The 22,250-nt window shown below is 40.2% G+C and overlaps 2 protein-coding genes across 2 annotated transcripts in view; both read right to left on the reverse strand.

Moving 5' to 3' along the window:
• The window catches only part of znf410 (zinc finger protein 410), a 17,803-nt gene extending 6,809 nt beyond the window's left edge, over positions 1-10,994 (reverse strand). The window contains exons 1-7 of the mRNA XM_015044146.1: positions 10,557-10,994; positions 10,400-10,457; positions 10,129-10,261; positions 6,931-7,116; positions 6,179-6,400; positions 2,374-2,539; positions 1,001-1,182 (exon numbers count right to left, since the gene is read on the reverse strand). Of these exons, the coding sequence (XP_014899632.1) occupies positions 1,001-1,182; positions 2,374-2,539; positions 6,179-6,400; positions 6,931-7,116; positions 10,129-10,261; positions 10,400-10,432 (922 nt within the window). The 5' untranslated portion in view covers positions 10,433-10,457; positions 10,557-10,994. The remainder of the gene's footprint in view (positions 1-1,000; positions 1,183-2,373; positions 2,540-6,178; positions 6,401-6,930; positions 7,117-10,128; positions 10,262-10,399; positions 10,458-10,556) is intronic.
• A 206-nt stretch (positions 10,995-11,200) lies between these two features.
• On the reverse strand, positions 11,201-19,378 carry cipcb (CLOCK-interacting pacemaker b). Its single transcript, XM_015044152.1, has 4 exons — positions 19,207-19,378; positions 17,384-17,556; positions 17,113-17,297; positions 11,201-15,906 (listed from the first exon to the last, which is right to left on the reverse strand). Exons 2-4 carry the CDS (start codon positions 17,490-17,492, stop codon positions 15,073-15,075), a joined length of 1,128 nt encoding a protein of 375 aa, XP_014899638.1. The 5' UTR covers positions 17,493-17,556; positions 19,207-19,378; the 3' UTR covers positions 11,201-15,072.
• Positions 19,379-22,250: the final 2,872 nt, after the last annotated feature.

Here is a 22,250-nt window from a genome sequence, read left to right on the forward strand (position 1 = left end):
AGGAAAAAAATATTCCAAAAAAAAAAAAAAAAACCGCCAATTAAAAAAAAGGTAAAAAAAAAAAAAAAAAAAAAAAAAAAAAAAAAAAAAAGACAGATCTGGTAAAATGATACATTTATATGTGTTTTGGCTTTTCAGCCACACTAACTCTCAGTTTAATATCACTAAAAACATAAAAACTGTAAGACAGAAATTTGGGGTCCAGTTTGTGACAAAAGATACGCCACGATTTAACACGACTCCCGATCGACACCATCTTGTGTTTTCATAACTTTACATTCTAATACGCTATTTAAAAGTAGTTCAACCAAAGGAACCTCCTGGCACAGCGTTTAATTCTTAACAGGAAGTTGTGTTCCTTTTTCTTTTTTTAAGCAATCTGATTGGTTGACATAGGTTTTAGCTTTGTGCTACACTGCCCCCTATGGGTTTGGCATGTTTAAAACAACATCCAGAGGTAGATTTGAGAAAAGAGTAGGCATACATAGGAATATTTTCTAATGTGGTGCAGCCGTGTGATCACTGTAAAAAACTAGGGAAAAAAATCAGATGTGCTGAAGTGGATAACAACTTGTTCCTTCTGGGTCCAGCCAGAGAACTGACGCCTATAGGAATGCTCCTTTTACTACGGTAATGGATCTTTTGATCACATTCCAGTCATTTCTGCCTCATTTCGAAGAGAAAATGCTTATGAGAAGGATGTTTCATAAAACGGTGACCCCTAGCACACCCCTGAGAAAGCAGCATCTTGGAACTTTATTTGCTGGATGTGGTCTGTTAACTAATCACTAGAAGACTCAGACTATAAAACTGACCATCAAAGATCTAAATGTCACCCTGAATTAAGTGCAGCAGTGAAACGGAGGAATCAGCACTGCTGACTCTTCAAATCTGCAGCTTAATTGCACCAAGGAAGCATTACACCAGTAAATGACCTCAGCCGGTTATTGCCTGCAGCGTCTTTGAACTTATTCAGACGTCCATCTCCCCCCCTGCCCACCAGTGTGTATGCGCCTGTGGTTCTTTAAGTTTCCAGCGGTGGTGAACTTCTTGCCACAGTTCTTCTCCTTGCAGATGAAGGGCTTCTCGCCGTTGTGAGTCCTCATGTGAACCTGTAACCTCTGCAGCACGTAGAAACTCTTCCCGCAGCCTTCGGCGCTGCACTGGAACATCCGGTCGTTTCTGGACAATAAGCAGAAACGCAAGGAACACACACGTTCAACTTGGGGAGAATACAGAAAGGTTGCTGTCCAGCTTAGATCCAACATGAACAACTTTCAGAGTGTGACTGATGCCTGTAAATTCAGACAAATTTGCAGCATAAAGGAATATTTACCTAAAAATGTAGGTGTTTCCACAGCGCTAACACTGATTAGCTAATTCTATCTGCAGAAACAGAAACTGACACAAATCTCTCATCTGCATCTACTGCTTTAAAAAGTTGAAGAAAACGAGAAGTTAAGGGCACAATAAAGATCAGTTTATGTAACTTTTTTAATTATTTCTTTTGAATTACTTATTCAAGTTTTGCATTATTTCAGCTACAAATAAGGATTTTTTTTTAAAATAAATGGCAAGATATCAACATTTAACCCTCCCTGCTGTTAAACATCTCAGAAAAAAAATCACGACCGTTATCTAATAAAACAGTGTGATTTATGTTGCTCTTATTTTGAAATATAACCGGAAGTTCTGGTAGGAAATGCGAAGGGAAAACCTACGAACAGGGCGCTAATGTCGGACATCTTTGTACTTCTACAGTTCGTCGTTCTCTATTGCAAAGTAAAGATTCTCAGTGAGACAGAGGTCAGGAATTTGACTAGGCCGTTTCAATACACAAATATGCATTGTCCTGAAATGTTCCATTAATTAAAGCTTTGGCTGGATATGTAGCGTCATTAGCCTCGGGAACAAATTTCCAGTAGTATTAAGTGGAACATCAACATTTTTAATGTGCATTTGCTTGACAAAAAGTAATGCTTATTGCTTGTTTCGTAACTACATTATGTCTTTATGACGCAAAGAACTAAACTACAAAAATAAACCTGACTTCGCTCCGGCTCAGTCTCGACTCTTGATAATGGCGGTGTTAAAACTTGCTTCCCGCATTTCCTGCGTCTTGCTAGCAGTGGACGCCCAAGCAATCCTTCTGAACCTGTCCTATTCAGAAGCGTAGAAACTAATAAATAAAATAAAACTAGACAAGTCTGGAGTCCGGTGATGCTTGTACTTCAACACAACACACACACAAAAAAAATTTATTAAACAAGTCACGTGACGTGCTCTAGCTCCAGGAAAGCTAGCTACATTGCGCTGGAGCTAGCTTTCCTGCTTTCCCAGCTTACTATTCGCTCCTCCTCTGTTTGACATTACCTGTGCGTTTTGAGGTGATACTTGAGGTGAGCCCGCCAGGTGAACGTCCTGCCGCAGCCCTCGAACGAGCAGCGCAGGACCTGCTTGGAGAGGGGGCGTCCGGGCCGAGGCGGCAGCTCCCGCTCGTCTTCCCCGTCGTCGATCGAGCCGTGCGTGTGGTGGTCACCTAGGCAACCGGAGGAAAGGGGAACGAGTGAGCAGGGCCGCGCAGTAATCAAGCCACGAGAGCGAGGTGGCTGGCCTCTGGAGCTCCGACTCTATAAAATCACCAGCCACAGACTGCGACCCGCTGAACAGCTGCAGGGAAAAGAAAACAATTCAGAGCTGAATGCAATCACTCCCTTTTAGCCGGACCGGGCGCCCCGCTTCGAGCGGCTCTAAAAGCCCACGGATTTTTTTTTTAAAACTTTTCAGGCAGTGACGAGCTGATGGGAACTTGTCTAATGTAATGCAAGTTGGTGGGAGGGCGTCAATTACAGCAGCTTGAATCCAGCAATTTTAGTTCCACGCTGCACGGAAAAGCGCCGCACATCACCATATGGTATGGTGCTGCTAAAGAAAAAAATATATATAAAAAATGTGAATGTGATGAAAATGTTTGAGATTTTTCTCCCTCGTTTCAGAAGGTACAGCTTGTATATAGATTCATTAGGCAGAGTGAAATACTCTGGACATTTATTTTGTGCAGTTTTGATTATTATGGCTTTTGGATAATGCAGCGTTTCTGAAAACAAGATTAGTAAAGATCAATAAAATGGGCACTGTAAACAGAAACGTCAGGTTTCTGGACGCCTTTTGCATGTATTACTGCAATAATGCACTGGTTGCTTTATTAGCTGCCTTCAGGTCCACTTCTCCCTACCACACTTTTGTTCTTCCACTCAACTTTCTGTAACATTTTCACAATGTGAGGCACTGAATTTGGGGTTTTCATTATCATCCACAGTCACGAAAATGATGAGATGACATGTCACTCATGTATTTTTGACAAGAGTGACAAAAATTGTTTCTTTTGTCCATGATACTCTGAGTTCTACTTATCTGTAAATGCAATAAAAAACTGAGTTGGCACTACATAAATTGAATTTGAAAAACTCCCACAAAAGGTTCAAAAAATAATTTCCTGCTCAGTTTTTATCTGGAAGTTGCTGTTTAGCTTCAAAGTCTAGGATTAAAGACACTATTTATTCCCATTTTAAACACAAGTATGACAAATACATGCGTCGCTCTGCTCTATGTTTTATGTGCAAATGATCAGAAACAGCATTTAGAAAAAGCAACATCCAAGGTTGAAAATGTGGGAGAGGGGAATAAAAATTTTTTTTTAAAAACCTGCAGGAGTGAGGTGACGAAAAGTTCCCAATACGTTACGTTTCCGCCATGACCTCCAGGCACAGACTGACTCAGGAGGTGTTCAGAGATCAGACATGTAGCTGGGAGTCATAATGCCCCCAAATGTCACGGGTAAACTCTCTCACCGGCGGCCTGCGGAGGCAGCCGAGGACGGCCTGTGATGAAGTGCTGACTTGTGGTGTGAGTCAATAGGTTGCAACGGCGCTGCGTGCTGCAAGACTTGAAGGTCTGTTTCAAATCAAAGCAGAGGCTTCACAGCAAGAGGAGATGAATGCACAGACTGATGCGGCCATAAATAATAGATAATGTGCAGAAAAACGCTCAGGATTGGATTCAGACGGGAGAAAGAGACTGTGTAAACAGTTTGATAGCAGCAGTGACACCGCGCTGGAACGCTGGCGTGTATTTCGACTATTTTATGGGCTTCATAAATTCTGGGAGAGACGCCCGTTCATCATGCGTCTCACTTTTAACAGGAGTTAAAGGTGGACAGCTAATTCCTGACGTTTATTAGCTGCTAAGCAAATGATTTTGATTTTTTTTTACTAATGTCTGTCTTTTTGTGACCAGATGTTAAAACATTTATCAGTTGCAACATGATGATGAGACTTTTTCTTTTTAACCCCTCACAGATTTCATTTTCCAGTTTTTCAGATTTGAACGTGAAAGTGTGACTAGCATACCACCACCAGGTTTCACCGACGCTCTTTTTCTGAAATGAATCCAAAAGATTCTTTTTTTTTTTTCTTCTTTTTTTTACTGAATATTTTTCCAAAAGTCTTTCAGGAGCATCCGAATGTTTTATTGGCGAGTGACTTACATGGACTGGAGTCCATTTCAGTCAGGAAGTCACTGCAACATCTGTGTGCACCTTATCACAATCGAAGCTTCTTTCTCGTAGGATATTACTTATCACGTGCCATGCATTCATGCTCCGCGTATCGCTAATACTTTTAGACGGTGGACAGAGGAAATGTCCAGAATGCTCCCACTTAATGTGTATCTTTAGCAGCCGAGACAGTGATGGGAACATTGTGTAACAGTAAAGAGTCAGAAAACTGGGCGCTAATCATAATTGCGTACAGCTGAAACCGAATTAAGAGACGCACGCACATTTTTTTTTTCTCACTTCCTAAAGCTTAAAATCGGACCAAATTCTCTTGTTTTAGCTCCGTTAGAATTACTGGAATTATTTCTGTTTGCTAAATGCTAGGAAATATAGCACAGACATTTTTTTAGAGATTTGTTTGTTTTTTTTTTGTAACTTTTTTTCAGTTTACAATAATTTGATGGAACTGGGTCAGGTTTGGATTGACTCACTCCCACACGCCTTTTCAGACCTTCCCGCGACTTCGCCATGGGATTCAGATCTGATGGTCACATCAATGCATGTGACTTTGTTTGTCCTTCAGCCACTTTGTAACCACTTTGGCTGGATGCTTATAAGGTTATTGGTCATTTGGACCAATCTGTGTCCAAAACTTTGACGTCCTGGCTGATGTCTTCAGACGTTGCTTCAATTTTTCTACGCTCTTTCCTCATGATGTCTTTTTCTTTTTCATAAGAAATGCACCAGTTCCTCCTGAGGAAAAACAATCCCACAATACCTCCATGCTTCAGAGTTAGAATGGTTTTCCTCAAAATGTATCAAAGGTCTTTACAGCCAAACAGTTCCACTTTAGTTTCATCTGACCACAGGACAAGTCTAAAAAAGACGAACATCTTCGTCCCTGTGAGAATTTGCAAACTGCAATCTGCCTTTTTATGTTTCTTCCTGGCGGATTGGCCTTTCAGTTCATGACTTTTCACTGCGGATGATAACATTTTCCTACCAGCTTCAGCCAGCGTCTAAATGAGGTATATAAAAGTTGAGAGACTTAAATAAGGTTAAATATGTTAATATGGTTCTAAAACTAATATAAAAGTCAAATCATGCATGGTCGTCTCCATACTTTTTTAAGGCTCAGACCTCGACAGGGTTTAAGCGTCTGTTTTATCCCCGCTTCGTTTTCACGACTTCCTTGTAAAAATCTTTTTCTCCGAGCCAAGAGTTAAAAGCCGTGAACGCACCCTGACGACTGCGTGGTCGGCGCAGAGTTGATTAGATGGATGAGCAGCAGAGCCCGACCGTATACGCTGCTGCCGCGCTGACGATCAATGCCTGGAAACGCTGCGGTATTTACGAATCCGCGGGATACTTGCTGTCAAACTGACAGAAGCATCAAGAGAGAGAGTGACTAATTCGGTCTGATTTGGAGCCTTTGTGATGGCAAAGTGTTGAGCTCAGTTTTAGTCACTGCTGATTACGCAACAGTTTCATCTCCCTGACCTCGTTTCCTGCTTGGTCTTAGAAGCTGGCAGCAACGCGCGCCAGCTTCTTGTTTTTGTTTTCATTCCCTTATAATCACCAACGGGACTGAAAATCGCTTTGGCGACGGTTCCGCCGCCTCACCGTTGCTGACGCCCGCTGCTCTGGCGTCCTGGTTGGCCTTGGCGTCTCGCGCGAGCTGCGCCCGCGTCGCCGCAATCAGGCTGTCGTGCGCCAGCTCCTGGACCCTCAGGTACCACGGGGCGCTGCCGTCCATCCCGTAGTCTCCCGACGAGACGCCCTCATCTTCGTCGTCCACGGCGCCGTCGGCGGCAAAGATCAGAGACTCGGAGGAGGCTGTGATGCCTGAGGTGAGAGGAGAATAAAAAAAGAAATAAAAAAAAACCACAAATCAGAGTTTGGTATCCTTCTAGGTCAGAGCTCTACATTTAAATCAGAACACACACACACACACACACAAGTGAAAAAACTCTCCCGCGACGGGCTAATGAACTTTAAGAGCTCATTCTTTCTCGCCAAATTTCTTCCTTTTTTTTTTTAAAGCGCAAAATGTGTCACCTCGTTTCATTGCTGCGCTGAGAACACGAAGAACAGAAACGAGCTCAGATTGGAGCCTCTTCAGTGAAACTTATTTATGCTGGATGTGGACCGCAGCCAAGGATTCCTTTCATTATGTATTCTCTTGTTCATTTTTAATTACCTGTTTGAGCCTCAGATGATAAATTCACAGTCAGTCTCAGAACTGAACTTTCTCGTTTTTTTCCCCCTTCGCTAAAAGTCCAGAGATGCAGCAGCTGGGAGTCGACCAGGAAACGATATGAGTAAATAACTAATTAACCGGTCGGTGCAGTGAGCGATGCTCTGGGTGTTTCTACCTTTGGCGAGGTTCAGCAGGACGTAGGAGGTGCTGTCGGGCTGCTGCAGGTCGTGCAGCATAGCGGGGGGGCTCTGCGGCGCCGGAGGCTGAGCGTGGGACTGGACCACCAGCGGGCTTTGCTGCGGCACACCGCCGAACTCCGGCAGCGAGGAAGAACTGTCCGGCTCGTGGCTCAGGCCTCCATCTGGGAAACGGTTTAACAACAAATAAAAGCGATGTGGATTAAAAATAAAATCTGATTCAATTTTAATCACTGAATGAGCGAATGTGCTCAAAAACCCGGGTTTCATTCCAACCATCTCATCTTTGAGTTGACCTGAATTCAAAGAATAAGACAAGCCAAACCTTACTCTGTGCTATGGAAACTGAAGCAATGTATTTGTGAAAAAGAAAAAAAAAATCATTATATACCACCTAGCTTCCAGTACTTGAATGAAATATTCCCAGTTTCAAAGAGTGGAGACGGAAACTGAGTGGAAACAAAACGAGCGCCGCCATCGCTCTTTAAACGTTCAATTAAAAACGAATGTTTCAAACGAATGTTTCTGTTCAGAAGGAGGCTACTTCTGAACAGAAACACCAGCTAAATAACCAGCTAATGTCAGCTTGTTCCACTTGTGTTACAACATAAAGGGATAATATTATGTACAAAAGTAAATATAGTGGCATTAGAAAATCACACACAAAGGTTCTGAAGAGTTGGGTTGAACAGATTTCAGTTTTCTGGCCGATCACTGATCTTTGAAAACCCTGATTCTGATTTTGGCTGACGCCATTTTTTTTTTTTTTTGTCTGAAAAGTTGCTAAATAAAGTGACAGTTTGCTAATTTGCTAAGTTGGCAGTAGTGGGGTGACGACTGTTAGCTGCTCTCTCTCACAGCAGAACGAAACGGGACAGTGGCTGATTTTCCACTTCCTTAATAGGAATTAAGGAAGTGACGAGAGAAACCTTTGCAATTAAACTCGTCTTATTCTTGCTAAGCTGCTCAAAATACCAGTGGACACCAGTGGAGAAATCATCAAATGCTGGGATTAGCTCCAGGTCTTTGCCATCAGCCGATACCAGAGTTAACTATGATTTATCACGCAGCCCTAGCTGAGTTTACTTCCCGTCAGAAGAAACATGCTGACAAAACTAAAAGATTAAATCTATGACGTCTCTGATCATTCTGAGCTAGACTTCACAGCGCACAGATTAGATTTTTTCCAAGCAATTTCTTTTCATCTGGGATCTAAGAAAAATAAATTAGTCAACAATTCCTGGTGACAAACTGTTCCAAATATGTAGTTCTTTAGAAGATGTTGCCCGTCTTATTTAATTACAGTCTCTGCTTGTAGCTTTACTTTGTGTGGCTTTAAAATAATACGACTACCTCTGGGACGAGGGAGGCTGTTAACACATTGAAGAGGCAGCTTCATAAAAAAACAAAAAAAAAACACACAAAAAAAACACAGATGTATAAAACTATCAGAGCCAAGAAGATTTTATCTCTCTTAGCTTATAACCATAGTATAGTTGACTGTATTTTTAACTACGTTAATCATAAATATTTGATTATTCTCGGTTGTAACACCATAAGAATGTCATGTTTTAATAAAACTACTACGTTAATGTTATAAAGGTTCGAGAATGCAAACTATTAATGTGGTGTTCGGGGGTTTAAGCCAAGTTAGGAGTCGCTGAATACACCCCAGCCCGATTCTGCGCTTCTCTCTCTCCAACAGCTCATTAGACCAAGCAGAGCCAGAAGAAGCCGATGTGAATAATTGGGCGTAAGCAATGCAGCAGTGCTGCAGGGACGTGGTGAAACGAGGAGATCCACAAGCAGACCAACCACGACTGCAGCTTCCTACTAGAGAAAAACAAGCCTTTTTTTTCTCTCTCTCCGATTCACTAAAACAGATACAACAAAAAAAGCTGCGTGTTTGAGCAGATTTTCCTTTTTCCTCTTGCACCGTCAGACCCTCATCACTACTGCAGAGCGGCCACACTGCACCGGCTTCGTTTGCTGCAGTCGAGGATAATTCTCCAAAGCGTGCTGGTGGTTTATAAAGCGTCGACAGAAACAATTACTTTTCTAAAAGCCAGCAGCAGAACGATTTGAAGTTCCACAAAAAACAAAGTCGCAGAGCAGCTGCTCTGTTGAAGTTGAACAGAAAAGTGGGAGGAAATGAGTTTGTTGTGATCCTAGAAATTTACTGGATCAATTTGCCTCAGTGACCCGAGTCAAAGTGGCTGGATTCCCCTCAAAGTGTCAGATTTAAAAACTACATTTAAGTTAAAGTGTTTCCTAGTTGTGATTTAACTCTGGTTATATGATTGTTTGTTTTCTTTTTGTACCAGTGCAAACTGAACATACAGTTGAAATAGAAGATAAAAATATTCAGTTACCATTTAGAAAACTTGTTGAATTATTTTTGCATTTATTTTAAACAGATACAAAAATCTATTCCAGGTGTAAAGTGTGACATTTTAGTGCTTACTATGTTTACACCTGTTTTGGTTATCAAGAGAAGAAAAAATAAAAGAAAGAAATGACTACCAATTGCTAACACAACAAAAACAAACAAGGCATTATAAAGGATAAATAAGTTAAATTATTTCATACATAATGTTGTTGAATGTGAAGATTGCAGAACAACTGTTATGAGGATTATGAAATTAAATTTATATGCTCTTAGTCGTTACTAGAGAAAACAGTTCTCTACCTTCATTTAACATTATTATGCAGTGATTATAATTATTTAAAAAAGAACATCTGAATAGTTAAAAACATCTGAAATGTTAAAAAATAAATTAAATAAAAATAGAAATGGGCATATGCCAGCTAAAGCTTTACGAGTGCATCTCTGTGTATTTGCTAAAACATTTTGTCTATTTCAGCTCTGATTTTTTTTTCAATACACAGAATATGTTTGACACGAGTGTCAGGATGATAGAAATATGTGCGTGCTTTTATTTGTCCTTTTTTTGTGCATTATAATCTATTTTAGAGTAAGGGAAAAAAAAGTTAAGTATTAATGGGACAACACAAAACAAACCAACACAACCTGGTTAAAGTCTATGTTTCCAGATTTGGGGAAGCATAAACAGAGTATTTAATTGACAACAGCAGTAAACTTTGCAGCATGCCATGTCCCCTTTTAGTGTAATGTAAACAAGATGTCCGACAATGAGGCAGCACTGTGAACCAACCTGTGAGCTCCAGAGGAGAGCACAGGGAGCTGTCAGCTGGGGCCAGCAGAGGCAGGCAGGAGTGTTTGGACTCCGAGTCCTCCAGACTCTGCACCAATGGGATGGAGGCATTCTGGACAAACTGCACCAGCAGCTGACAAGACAAAAACAAACATCTCCATCATGATGATAGTACAATAATGTCACTCTGTAAGCTTGGCTGTTACAGTTTGACGTACTTCTTCAACACTCCCTTCAGTCTGTGTAAATGACAAAGCTAGCTTCTACCCACCTCTGGTTTAGAGTCCAGCTCATCAGAAAGCATGAGTCAGCCTGTGTGAAGCTCTCAGCTGTTTAATACAAATACAACAGGAACAGATCAGCCGACATAGTGACTGTAAGCATGAGATCAGCTCAGATAGAGGGACAGAGCGAAGCTTGATTCTTACCGTGAAAGGGTGAGACTTCCTGTGGGTCAGCAGCTGTAGGTCATCTCTGAGTCAAACTCATCCCACGACCAGCAACAATAAACAGCTTCATACACTCAAAGTTATAAATTAACAACAGCAAAACTGATGGCGAGAGGAAGCCACGGCGGTGTTTATTGAAAACCGCGCTGGATAAAACTGACAAGTTACCTTGTTAGCTTGGCTAGCAGGAGAAAACTAGCTATCCGGGGCTAAGTCTCCAAAAAACAGCTACCTTATCATGTGAAACATGGCCACCGACTGACTGTCTGCTTAACTATTTTAACTCTTAAGTGCCAGAAAGCTACCCGCTCCTCATAGCGATAGCGCTGCAACTGCGACACAACCAAATAGCTTAAGAATTTTCTCAAAACAGAAGGAAGCTTTGATCTACGGAGGCTCCAGAGGTACAATGTTCCAGCTCATCCGCGCAAAACTCTTGCATCTCACTATCGCCATCCAGCGGTCAAATGTGTAAATTCAAGTACGGGCAGAGAGAAAAATAAATGTATTTAGATATTTGTAGTTTGCAATTTAGCAACTGGTTGCACCTCTTTTTTAATATTTAGAAAAATCTAGAAAAAATAATGGATCAAATAAGAAACCGTTCTCATCAGGATATATATTTTTTAAATAATATTTATTACACAGGCAATTACATCCTAAATGTAAACATACAAAACAAAACAGGATATTGACCCAAACCATAACTCAGTCTTATTGAAGTGAGTTCACATTAAAACCCATTCAAAGTTATGACTTAGTCAGTTTTCTATGTTCACCACCCACAAATGTTATAAAACAAGAACTTATTGCTTGCAAGTCAGAATGACTCGATTAAATTTATTTACACCTTTAAAAAATGTTAGCTCGCAGTATCTACATCGCCATTCGTGCATTTTTAATGAACAATCCCAATTCTTCACATTTTAAAAATACACAGACAAAAGAATTTAAAGCTGCCAATTTTCAAACATACTTCAAAGTATCCCATTGTACATGAAAACAACATTTTTGGAAGCTGACATTGCAAATTCTCATTACCAAATACGACCACAACAATCTTTTGACTACTAGTGTTATTCGTTAAATTGCAAGAGCACATATACTGTATCCCAACTGGAAGATTTTGAGTCAGCTGAAGGCCATCAAACTATATAAAGTAAATTAAATTAGATTATTCATCTCCATCTCAGAAACATTCTACAAATTAGCCATTTGAGCTAAGCTGAAATTGTGAAACCCGTTTATGTTTTCACAAAAGGAAAAGCTTTACGTCTCTACCTTGGACATTTTAAGGCTTTAAAGAGAATAAATGACAAATGAGAAATTTGATTTAGTTTAGAGAGGGGAAAAAACAATCTAAGCTGTGGCCTTTTAGAGCAGCAGAGTCAAAGGTCAGGCAGCACCTGCAGGACTGTTTGTTGTCAAATACCAGACAAGTAAATGGTATCAGAAAGGAAAACAAAAAAAGTTTGCATTGGTGAGTCTTTGTGTCAGAAGGTGAAAACCTTTCAACTCACGACGTTTTCCAGATATCCATCAACTCAATTCAGATCAACAGATGTAATATTGGGACAGACTGTGAAACGTTAAAGACGGGACAGCATAAAGCCTGTCTGCTGATGGTGGAAACGGTGCACTGCAGTGAGAAACAATGGGAGGAGTGATGATGACTTTCAGTATCTTTAACACAAAGCTCCTCTTTGCTCACGTTGAATCGATTTTGTCCACTTTATATTTAATATTAAATACTTTATATTTAATTTAAAAAAAATTCATAGTGTGAACTGTGCCTCGTATATTAAATGACAGTGTGGAGAACAGAGTTATTGACGCGTCTATTAAAGCAAAAAAAAAAAAAAAAAAAGTAATTAAAATGGCATAAAATGTGTAATTTACAAATAAAAATGACTTTCGAGCTTTGAAAAAATGTCTTCTCACATTCTCCATCACAAACAATATTTTTTCTATTTACAGCAGTTTAGATGGCAATATTACAAAACTCACATTTTACTTGTGATGTTAAATATGGACCACTTTATCTCAGTATAAGCAACAAATATCAAACTGTGATTACAATTAGCTAAATAAAATAAAATAAAAATAAAAATCACCACACCCTTCAGGCTGTGCAGTTGTAATGTCTGGTAATGCACCTATAGTGTAAAAATAAAAAAGTAAAAAAGATGTTCGTCTTAAATAAGCAACAGCGCCACAGCTACCATTTAATTCTGCCACAAATTGGTTCAAAGCTTTTCTTAGATTTTAGTGCAGATTTCTTCTTCAACTTACACATAATTAAAATTTTAAGGCCATGATCTATTAAAAACAAATTTAAATTTAGAGTAAAAAAAAAAAAAAACTGGATTGAAGAGGTTGAAAACTACTGGCTTTCATCAGTAGTTGCCTTAATACTTCTCTCATTTTGAACAAAAATGAATTTAAATACACTTTTAAAAAAATATACATACAAAAAAAATAAAATGCAGAAGAAAAAGACAACACAAAAACAGACGACTCAGTCACCTTACATTACACTGTTCTGAATATTTAAAAACAATAAAGCTGAAAAGAGAACAGACCCAGAAGTGACTGATAAACACGTTTTAACTCCAAGACAATGAACCTTCATCACAGAGGAATCTAACTGGTTATTAACGCTTTTTTTCTCCAGTGAACTTGAGCATGAATGCCTGCCAACCTGATGAGGACACAAAACTAAAACACATAAAACAGCTAAAACAGAACCTCCTGACAAGCAGAGGATAAGTACACTTTATGCACGTTTGGCTGTTTTATGCTACAAACAGGCAAAATGCTCGTAATATTTTCAACATGCTCAAACGTTTGTACATGGAGTCAGTGAAGCACACCTGTGGAGTCATGTTTAGAAAGTCAAATGAATGAGAGAAAATGCAACAAGATGGCCTGTTATCAGAATATCGGGTGTTTCTGAGTTAGTTTTTCCTCTCCCTTTATGTTCACTGCAGATTTTGCTAATCGTTTCATACCAACTGAATATTTCCAGCATTTTTACTCGGTCGTCTCTCAGTTTTCGCTCCTTTAAGTTCACATTTTCAGTCAACTTCTGTAGTTTTGATTGGAAACAACATCTGACTCAAAACAACTTAAGTGTTTTACAGAACGCTAATTCAAATACATTGATAAAATCCACTAACACGTGGAAAAATGTAATCACTGGAAGCGTGGACTTCCTCTTTAAGCGTCTCCATGGAGACAAAGACCAAGTGAAGCTCTTCTCAAAGCCTTTTAAAAAAAAGAGATTTTAACTCATAAAAGCTGCAATATCCTCCATCATTTATATTCTGGCATTCAGATGAAAATGATTAGAGCTGTAAAAGTTTGTTAATCTTTAAAAAATGTAAAGTTAAAAAAAAAAAAAACACTGCATTTATGACCATCTCTGCAGAAGGAGGCACAACTTAGCAGTAGGGGACATAATCTATAAACACTAGAGATGAACTGATCCCTTATTAATATTTGTATTGGTCCGCTATGGAAAAGAAATCAGTGAAAATGTGTCTAATCCTTAATGGTAGATCTATTCAGTCTAATTCTATGTTTTGTGCTCTGAGCAACATCATGTTAGATTAATTTCACACTATATTTTAGAATTCCTAGTTGCACTTTCTGAACCATTAGAGAAAAAAAAGGTTTGTTACAATTTATATTTACCTGTTTGACCAAGGTAGTCAACCTATTGTATAAGTTTCTTTATTTTATTTTACATCATCAGTTATACTCCTAATTGCACTAATTGAACAAATTAAAGTTGTTTTTACATGTTTGACCAAGATTATGAAGCTATTGGTGTATTTATGTGCGCTGTGCTGGTACAGAGTTATCTAATAAAGTTGTAATTCAGTACATTTATGTCTGTGTTTAAAAGAAAGAAATGTTTTAAGTCAATTCAGCTGTTTTTCTGTAACAGAACGGTATCGACTAAATCTCATATCTGCATCTGTATCGGAAGTGAAAAAAGTGGATCGGTGCATCCCTAATAAGCACAATCCAGTTTATTAGCACATAGTTTAAATTAATCCTTTTACAGCCTGGTTAGATAAAAAGGTTCTAGAAAGTTGAGTTTTGGAGTCTGTAGTAATTAACGTTTGTTGATGCTTTAATGAACTAAATATATTTGAAGTTCTTTTTGTGCATTGCAAGAAGACTTTGGACCGAATCTGTTCCTCAGATGTATTAGTGAAAGAAATTTGCGGGATCCAGCTACAGTGTTACTGAACATTGTATAAGTAGTGTGCAAGCGGACAAGTGCTTTGATGATTTTTAGGTTAGTTTGGTGCATCAGGAAGCGACCTGAAGGCAAATGACTGCTGAAATGTAGGCCACAGTGTGTCTGTGCGTCTGGGGGAGGAGTCACTAATGTAGAGCGCATTACTTTCAGCCCATCTGCCCCGCCGTGCCTCACCCGCCTTCCCTCCCCCGCAGTTCCTGGTCTTCCTCTGAGTCTACAAGCTCACAGCTGAGCAGCTCTGTCCCTGTCCTCCTCCTGGAGATTGGTGAGCAGCTTCATGCAGGCGCTGGTGTCCTCGCTCTGCAGCGCCTGGAGGAACAGGTCCGTGTGCTTCTTCAGCCGGTCCAGCTCGTTCTGTGTGCTTTGGTTCTGCCGGAGGAGCTCCTTGGTGCGGAGCGTGATGTCCAGCAGGCCCGACTTGCTCAGGATGTTGTATGTGTTGCAGAAGCGCTTCCTCTTGGTGTCCGGGTTGCCGTCGCTCACGCTGCACTCCAGAGAGGAGATGCTGTCCAGCGTGAGCGCCTGGTTCTTGGAGTGACCGAAGGGCAGGGCGTCGGAAGCCGACAAAGGCCTCTCCGCGTCGCCACTGCTGGTTTCTGCTGCGGGCAGGGAGAGTCTGCTCTGGAGCAGCGGGGACATGGTGCTGGGAGTACTGGGAGTACCAGGAAGACTGGGGGAAGCAGCTCCGGAGTTGCTGGTGCTGCTACACAGAGATCTCTGCACCTTCTCCCTTGGACATTGTTCCCAAAGGTTGGAGGTCAACGAGCTACATTTCTCTGATCCCGATGAAGAGGAGGTGGTGGAGGAAGAAGAAGAAGCGGTTCCTCTTCCTGAGGAAGAAGAGCTGTCCCCAGGATGAGGGGCGATCTTAGGGTAGGACTTTAAGATTGGAAGATACTTTTTAGAGCGTCTGTGCTTGGAGGCGGCCTCCTTGGAGGCTTGGCGGGAGACCACCGGCTGCAGAAAGACCACCTGCGGCTGCGGCACCACGGGCTGCACCACTTCCACAGCGGGGCTGAAGCCCCACGGCTTCAGAGAGGGCGGGTTCTCCACAGGCTGCAGAGGAAGGAGGGCGACAGGTTTACACACAGATCCCCTTTTTACTCTTCATTTCATTTCAAAATCTTTAAATGCTAAATTAAACCAGATGATCTTTGGGGACGAATAACCCGTTTAGGATATTTCAATAAAACCAGTGTAAAGACACATCATCAAACTCAACATGTTTCTGACTCCAAGTGGCTTCTGTTCCTCCGAACAGCTCCAATAATTTTGATCACATTCATTTCAGCAAACTGGAATTAAATTAGTAAAATTTTATAAGTACATTTTCCGTGTGCGACATCGACATCTCTGTTCTTTCTACTACCTCAAAATCCATCTCAGAAATGTTTGACAGTATATCAAACAGTCGTCCCAGTGTTATTATAACTGATATTGCATTTGCAAAGGACTACTTGGATGTAATATTTAGTCGACTCTTACGTTGAACCTCGGGGTGCCGAGCATTCATGCTACTGCTAAACTATAATAAAAAGTTTTTATTTTAATACATTTTGTCTTTAAGAGCTCTCAAAGTCACTCAAAAGCCAATATAAAACAAAAACATAAGAGTTGATCTGAATATCAAAATTGAAACCTGCAGAGAAGTATTAAGAACATAAAAGTTTCAGAAGATTATTTGGATTAATTGTGATAAATTACTGAAATAATTGTCAATTGAAATAGTAATTGATTAATCGATTATTAACTGGATTATAAAAACTCAATAAAGGCCATTAGAACATCACATTTAGAGCAGTAATTAAGCCAAAACTGTACAAATATGTATATATAGGAGGCGTCGTTTTACCTTTATCTGGTTAACAATCTGGGGGGAAAAAATCTCCTTTTGCTATCCAGCTAATCAATAAATACTCAACAGATCAGCCCTACACTGTATTGATGTTAAAGTCAAGCAGAGATTTTCATAAGTTGATGTTTTTTATAGATGCAGATGCCTCTTTTGCTACAGATGACCAAGTGTTCACTAAAAGAATGCCGTCATTGCATTTTAGACAATTATGTGTTTATTGGTATTTTTCATGTAATTCCAATAATGGATTAAATAAGTCTAAGTGGTTAAATAAATAAAAAATCAGCAGAATGTGCCAATTTTTCTATCTGATTAATTGATAGAATAGTCAGTTAATTATTAAAATAATCGCTTGCTTCAGCCCTACAGAAGTTTCAGATTTCAGATCAGAGGTTTCATCCCGTTACCTGCTTCAGCACAACGTTGTTCATTATGATCATAGGCGAAAGTCTGGAGTAGGAGCCTCCAACCACGGCCAGCGGGGAGGGCTTTGGGCCTGAACCAGTAGCCTTTGCCGCTTGCCGCCCTCCGGGCTGAGGAGAATCCTCAGAGTCCGTGGTGTCCATGGTGCTCAGGTGTTCTGAGCTGGCATCTGTAGGGCAGACAGAGAGGTTAGCTGTGGTTCCACTGGGACGCCTGGAGTTTTCCTCAACACGCCCTACGGCTCGGGGACAGAACCTGAGAATCCGGAGTCTCTTTCTGAATCCAGTTGGGAGCCTCTGCACTTCATGATGCAAGGTCGGTTTGCCGCCCTCAGGAGACTCTCGGCCTTCCTCTTGGTGCTCATCTTCTTCACTGTCCTCTTGTCCACAAGCTCCGACAAAACTAGTTCAGCATATCAAACGCTAAAGCTGCGGACAAAACAATAGACCCTCTTTTCAAACAGGCAGCACATGACACTGTGGCAAGTAGCTAAAAACACATGCAGGAACATTTAAAAGTTGCATGTAAATATCGGTGGTTACAACTAAGCAACAAACTAAAAATACTACAAATACTTTCTTCCATGCTCAGTTGGGATCGCTTTACCTTATCATCTCCATTTAGAGTGAGCTGCTAAGGTAGCAATGCTACGTCTGTCTCGATAAATAAATAATTTTGCTGAACGATAAACTGTAAAGGAAATTATTACAATAAACAATAATATTGTTATTTTGAGATCATTTTCAAGAGACATACTGAATTGGAACCAGAAGATAATTTAGACAGCCAAAAAACATAAATCACAGAACAATAAATAAAAAAGAAAAAAGAAAAACCACACACACCATAAATGAAATAGATTATGAAGTCTATCATCAGAATAGAAATTACTGACCTCACTTTATAATGCAATTAATTGATTTATTGGTTATTGCAACTGGTGTAACTCCTCTAACTTTTTACACGCTTGTCATTATACAAGACATGCCAGCAACTTAAAGCATAAATAAGAAGCAATGTTTTTGCAAAAACATGCAGCCATTTACTATTACAGATGCTATTCTTTAGCAGTATGTCTCTGCCTGTATCTCACATATTTACCCCTTTTGTTAGCAAACTAGCTGAAGCAAAGTCAGGTTTGATGGATCCGAGTAGCACTTTTCAAGTCTAGACTTAGTCTGGGCGACTCTTCACACATGAACATGCTTTGATTGAACCCATTTCTAGCTGGATGTTTACTCTGCTGGAAAGTGTACCTTGGCCCTGCCTCAACTATTCTGCCAGATATAACAGGTTTTCTACGTCACTACAGCGTGATGTTGTCAATATCACACTCCTTAGTGGGAATGTATCATTTTTCCAAACATTTTTAGAGCTCAAAGGCATGTCAGAAGGTTTCAGGTTTGTGGAATGCACAAATTGTTGTTGTTGTCTCCGATTGTTTCTAGCTGAGCTGAGGATCTCTGCAGTTCCTCCAAAGCTGCTGCAAAGCTCCTAGTTGCTTCTCGGATTCCGGATTTTATTTAGAGGTATCAGGGTGAAAAGATGTTTTTTTTCTAAATACATTTTTTAACACAATGTACCCACTTTTTCTTTGAAAATTGTGTCTTGATACATCAAATAAAACGTTGTACCGTGACACAATATGAAAAAGTTCAAAAGGAATGAATACGCAAGCAAGGCACTGTTCATGTAGGAAGAATTAAACCCTTATTTAATTTATAGATATTTTCTGGATAATCCGACATTGACGTATGAAAGTGGACACAAGTTTGACGCTCGTCTTTAGTCTTCACTAGGCCTGATGGTAGTGTAAACGTTGGCAGAAAACCAAACTTCACATACGTAAATTACCAACCGGTGTGAAACTCCATGTTTGTGACTTAACAAGGACAAACAAATCAGCATTTAATAAAGCGGAAAAAGTCGACAGCATTATTTTTTCGCGGAACTGTAGTGAGCGACTTAAAGCTAACAGTGTAGAGGCTAAGACATGCTAATGAGGGACGACTCCCACGAAGTGACAGTCGTCTAAAATGTTGAAAAACACAACAGAGAAAACAAAACAACACACGTACTTTTAGTAGAGATGTTCTTCCAAAGAGGCGGTATGAAAAACACCAAAATAGGAAACTTCTTTCGGGTTGAAGTTACGGCTGACCTTTTTTTTCTTCCTCACTACGGTGGTTAACTGCAGCGCCCAGCTTCACTGTCTGTTCCACGGTGCAGTACACGGGACCCAGCGCTCCTCCCCCGCCCTCTAGCTCACATGCGGAGCACGGTGGCGACAGTCGACCGGAGACGCTCTCTAACTGTCCTGTTTGTTTCAAAACGAATAATTTGTTAATAATAGCAAAATGTTTCCACTTCTTTAGTCCACCTTTTTTAATTATTAAAACTCAAAACGGGATAAAATAATATATTTTTAGTTCAGCTGTGAATCCATATTTGGTGCTTGAGGGCGTGGCCACGTCAGGAGCATCCGGTACGTCACATTGTTTTGGCCGCCACCCCTTCCCATGTGACCGCACTCCGGGTCTCTGATTGGCTGGAGCCGTCAGCAGCTGAAAAACGTGACCGCAGCCAAATGTGTGGCAAGTTAAGGACTACGTGTTTGTCTTACCATCGGGATTTGAACTGTATACAGAGCAGGCAACGTAGAGCACAGTGACGTGAGACCGTCTGGTGTATTATACATAAGTGCTTGGCCTGGCACTAACCCAAGCAGAGCTACTAGTCTTCTCTGCTGCAGCGTGTCCCGTCGAGTAAATAAAGCTCTGTTTTACTTTGCCCATAAAACAAGGAGGCAACACGTGTACGCCTTGACCTTTATGCATATCTTTACGCTGAGGATAAGACTGCAGACTTATTATCAAATTATGAATGCGTACTCTGCAAAGAAAAAGTCTTTCATATTCAAAATCTCTTTAAGTTTAAACTGATGCCACATTTGCAAACAGAAAATCAAACAATGGCTTGACTTTGACAAAAAAAAAAAAAAAAAAAAACTATACCAAGTTCTCTCTGTTGTGATGCTGATTTAGACACATCCTTGCTGTTAAATCTAACCACATCTGTAGCATTTCACGTTTGTGCTAATGACTGAGAATGCTTTTTAAACCTATGGAAAGCAGCAACCAAGTGCTTCACAAAAGTATCCACTCCTCTTGGTCGAGCTACGACTGCTCAGTTTAAATGTGACTTTTCTGTGAAGGTGTCAAAAGTTTTGTTAGACAACATAAGTGAGCACAACACATCAAGACAAAGCAACAAATCAGCCAGGACAAAACAATATCCGACGTTTTGAACATGGAGACTAACCCAGTCAAAGTCAAAGCCTAAATCTAACTTGGAATATGTGGCAAGACATTGAGGTTATTAATCTGATCTGATTAGATTTGAGCTTGTCAGCATATAAAAATTAGCAAAAATTGCAGTCCTCCTACATGTGCTAAACTGGTAAGAATTTGAAAACTATGAATCCTTTCATCTATTTTCAATTGTGCCCACCTTCTGCTAGCGTATCACATCAAATCACAAGCATGCATTAAAGTTTGGTGTTATTACATGAGGTGTAACATGTGAAAAAGCTTAAGGGTTGTCTAAATACTCTTAATGTCTCAGAGTGTTTACGGACACTCAGATAAAGACCATAGAGAATCACTGTTGTTTACATTTATCTTTATTCATTGAATTCATTATCAATTAAATAAATCTTTAAAAATACACACATTGCTGACTGTACATTATTCATTGTCTTTGTGTTAACAACTGGTAAAAAAAATATATATAAAAAAGTTTAAATAGACGTCTTCTGTGTTCTGTAGTTTAGGTACATTGTCCAAACTTCACATGAGAATATGAAAGACTGAGTCGACTTTGGTCCAAAACAAGCAGCAGCCAGGATCAAAGGCTGATCCTTTTTCTTTGATAAATAATGAAGAGCAGCTTGGAGAAGAAAAACTGGCCTCTGGTGGGATGAATGCAGGAAGTTATCTATGTACAGAGGATGGAAATATTGATCCCAAATGACGTTTCTGTCAATGAAGATGTATCTTCTAGTGAGAGAACTAGCACCTGGAAAGACAAAGTACATGGAAATGAATTCAAATCGCTATGAACCGCATGATAACATCTTTTGTTCCCTTACTCCAACTGAATTTCAGATTCTTACTCACTTAGAAAACACCTGGTGTTCATTTGCCACGCTTTCGATTTGTTTGATGCATTGAAATGCTTGAAATGAATCTATAAAGCAACGAAAAGTTGAAATGGGACTCTGGCCAAAATGGCAGAGCTCAGTCAGGACAGGGAAACTGGTCAGACTGGACAGGGAGGCAGATGGAGCCAGTGGCGGTTCGTTCAGAATTAGGAATATTTCCTTCCTCCGCACCTCAAGTTTTGGGGGTTGGAAAACATCCAGTGTATTCCTGCACAAAGCAAGTAAAATATTCTCTGTTTTCTCAGCAGGATCCTGTTGAGTTATGTATAGTGAAAAGCAATAGAAAATGTGTTCAGATGCTTTTTTATATAGTGCCTGTGCATTGTTATTTTGCAGAGAAGGACGGGCAGAAATGTGGTTCTCTAGATATGCAACAGGTTGTTCTGAGTGAGGTACAAATCTGAAGCCAGGCCACACTTTTCAGATTCAAAGAAAACATCAAAACCGTTCTGCTTCGCTGTTGATAAATCCCTCGTGTTCATCTATCTCACAGAGTCTTACGCTGAAGTTTGGAGTTGTCGTGGCAAGATGCAAAAAGGTTTTCAAGGTGTGTGAATACAAAGTACTTTTTGTTGACGTTTTGGGGAGCCAATGAGGAGATAATGGATCTAACTCACTTTTAAATGTAGCGAAATGATCACTCTGAATGAAATAACACATCTAAGCGTTTCCTGGTAAACCAAGCATACCGTTGAATTCAGCAGTACCCTGCCAGTGACCCGAAGCCCAAAATAACCGGCTTCCAGGTGAAGTGGTTTGGAAATTGCGTGTGGTTCTACTGCTGCGTTCTCCTTTTGTGAAGCAGAGGAGCTGGTGACGCCCTGCAGGCAGTGCTGCAAGCTGTTGACCCAGATTCCTCAAACTACCTCTCTCTCTCTCTCTCTCTCTCTCTCTCTCTCT

Source organism: Poecilia latipinna, unplaced genomic scaffold, assembly GCF_001443285.1.
Source record: "Poecilia latipinna isolate Pla-1442-1.1 unplaced genomic scaffold, P_latipinna-1.0 Scaffold663, whole genome shotgun sequence".
In the NCBI taxonomy this organism is placed as follows: Eukaryota; Metazoa; Chordata; class Actinopteri; order Cyprinodontiformes; family Poeciliidae; genus Poecilia; species Poecilia latipinna.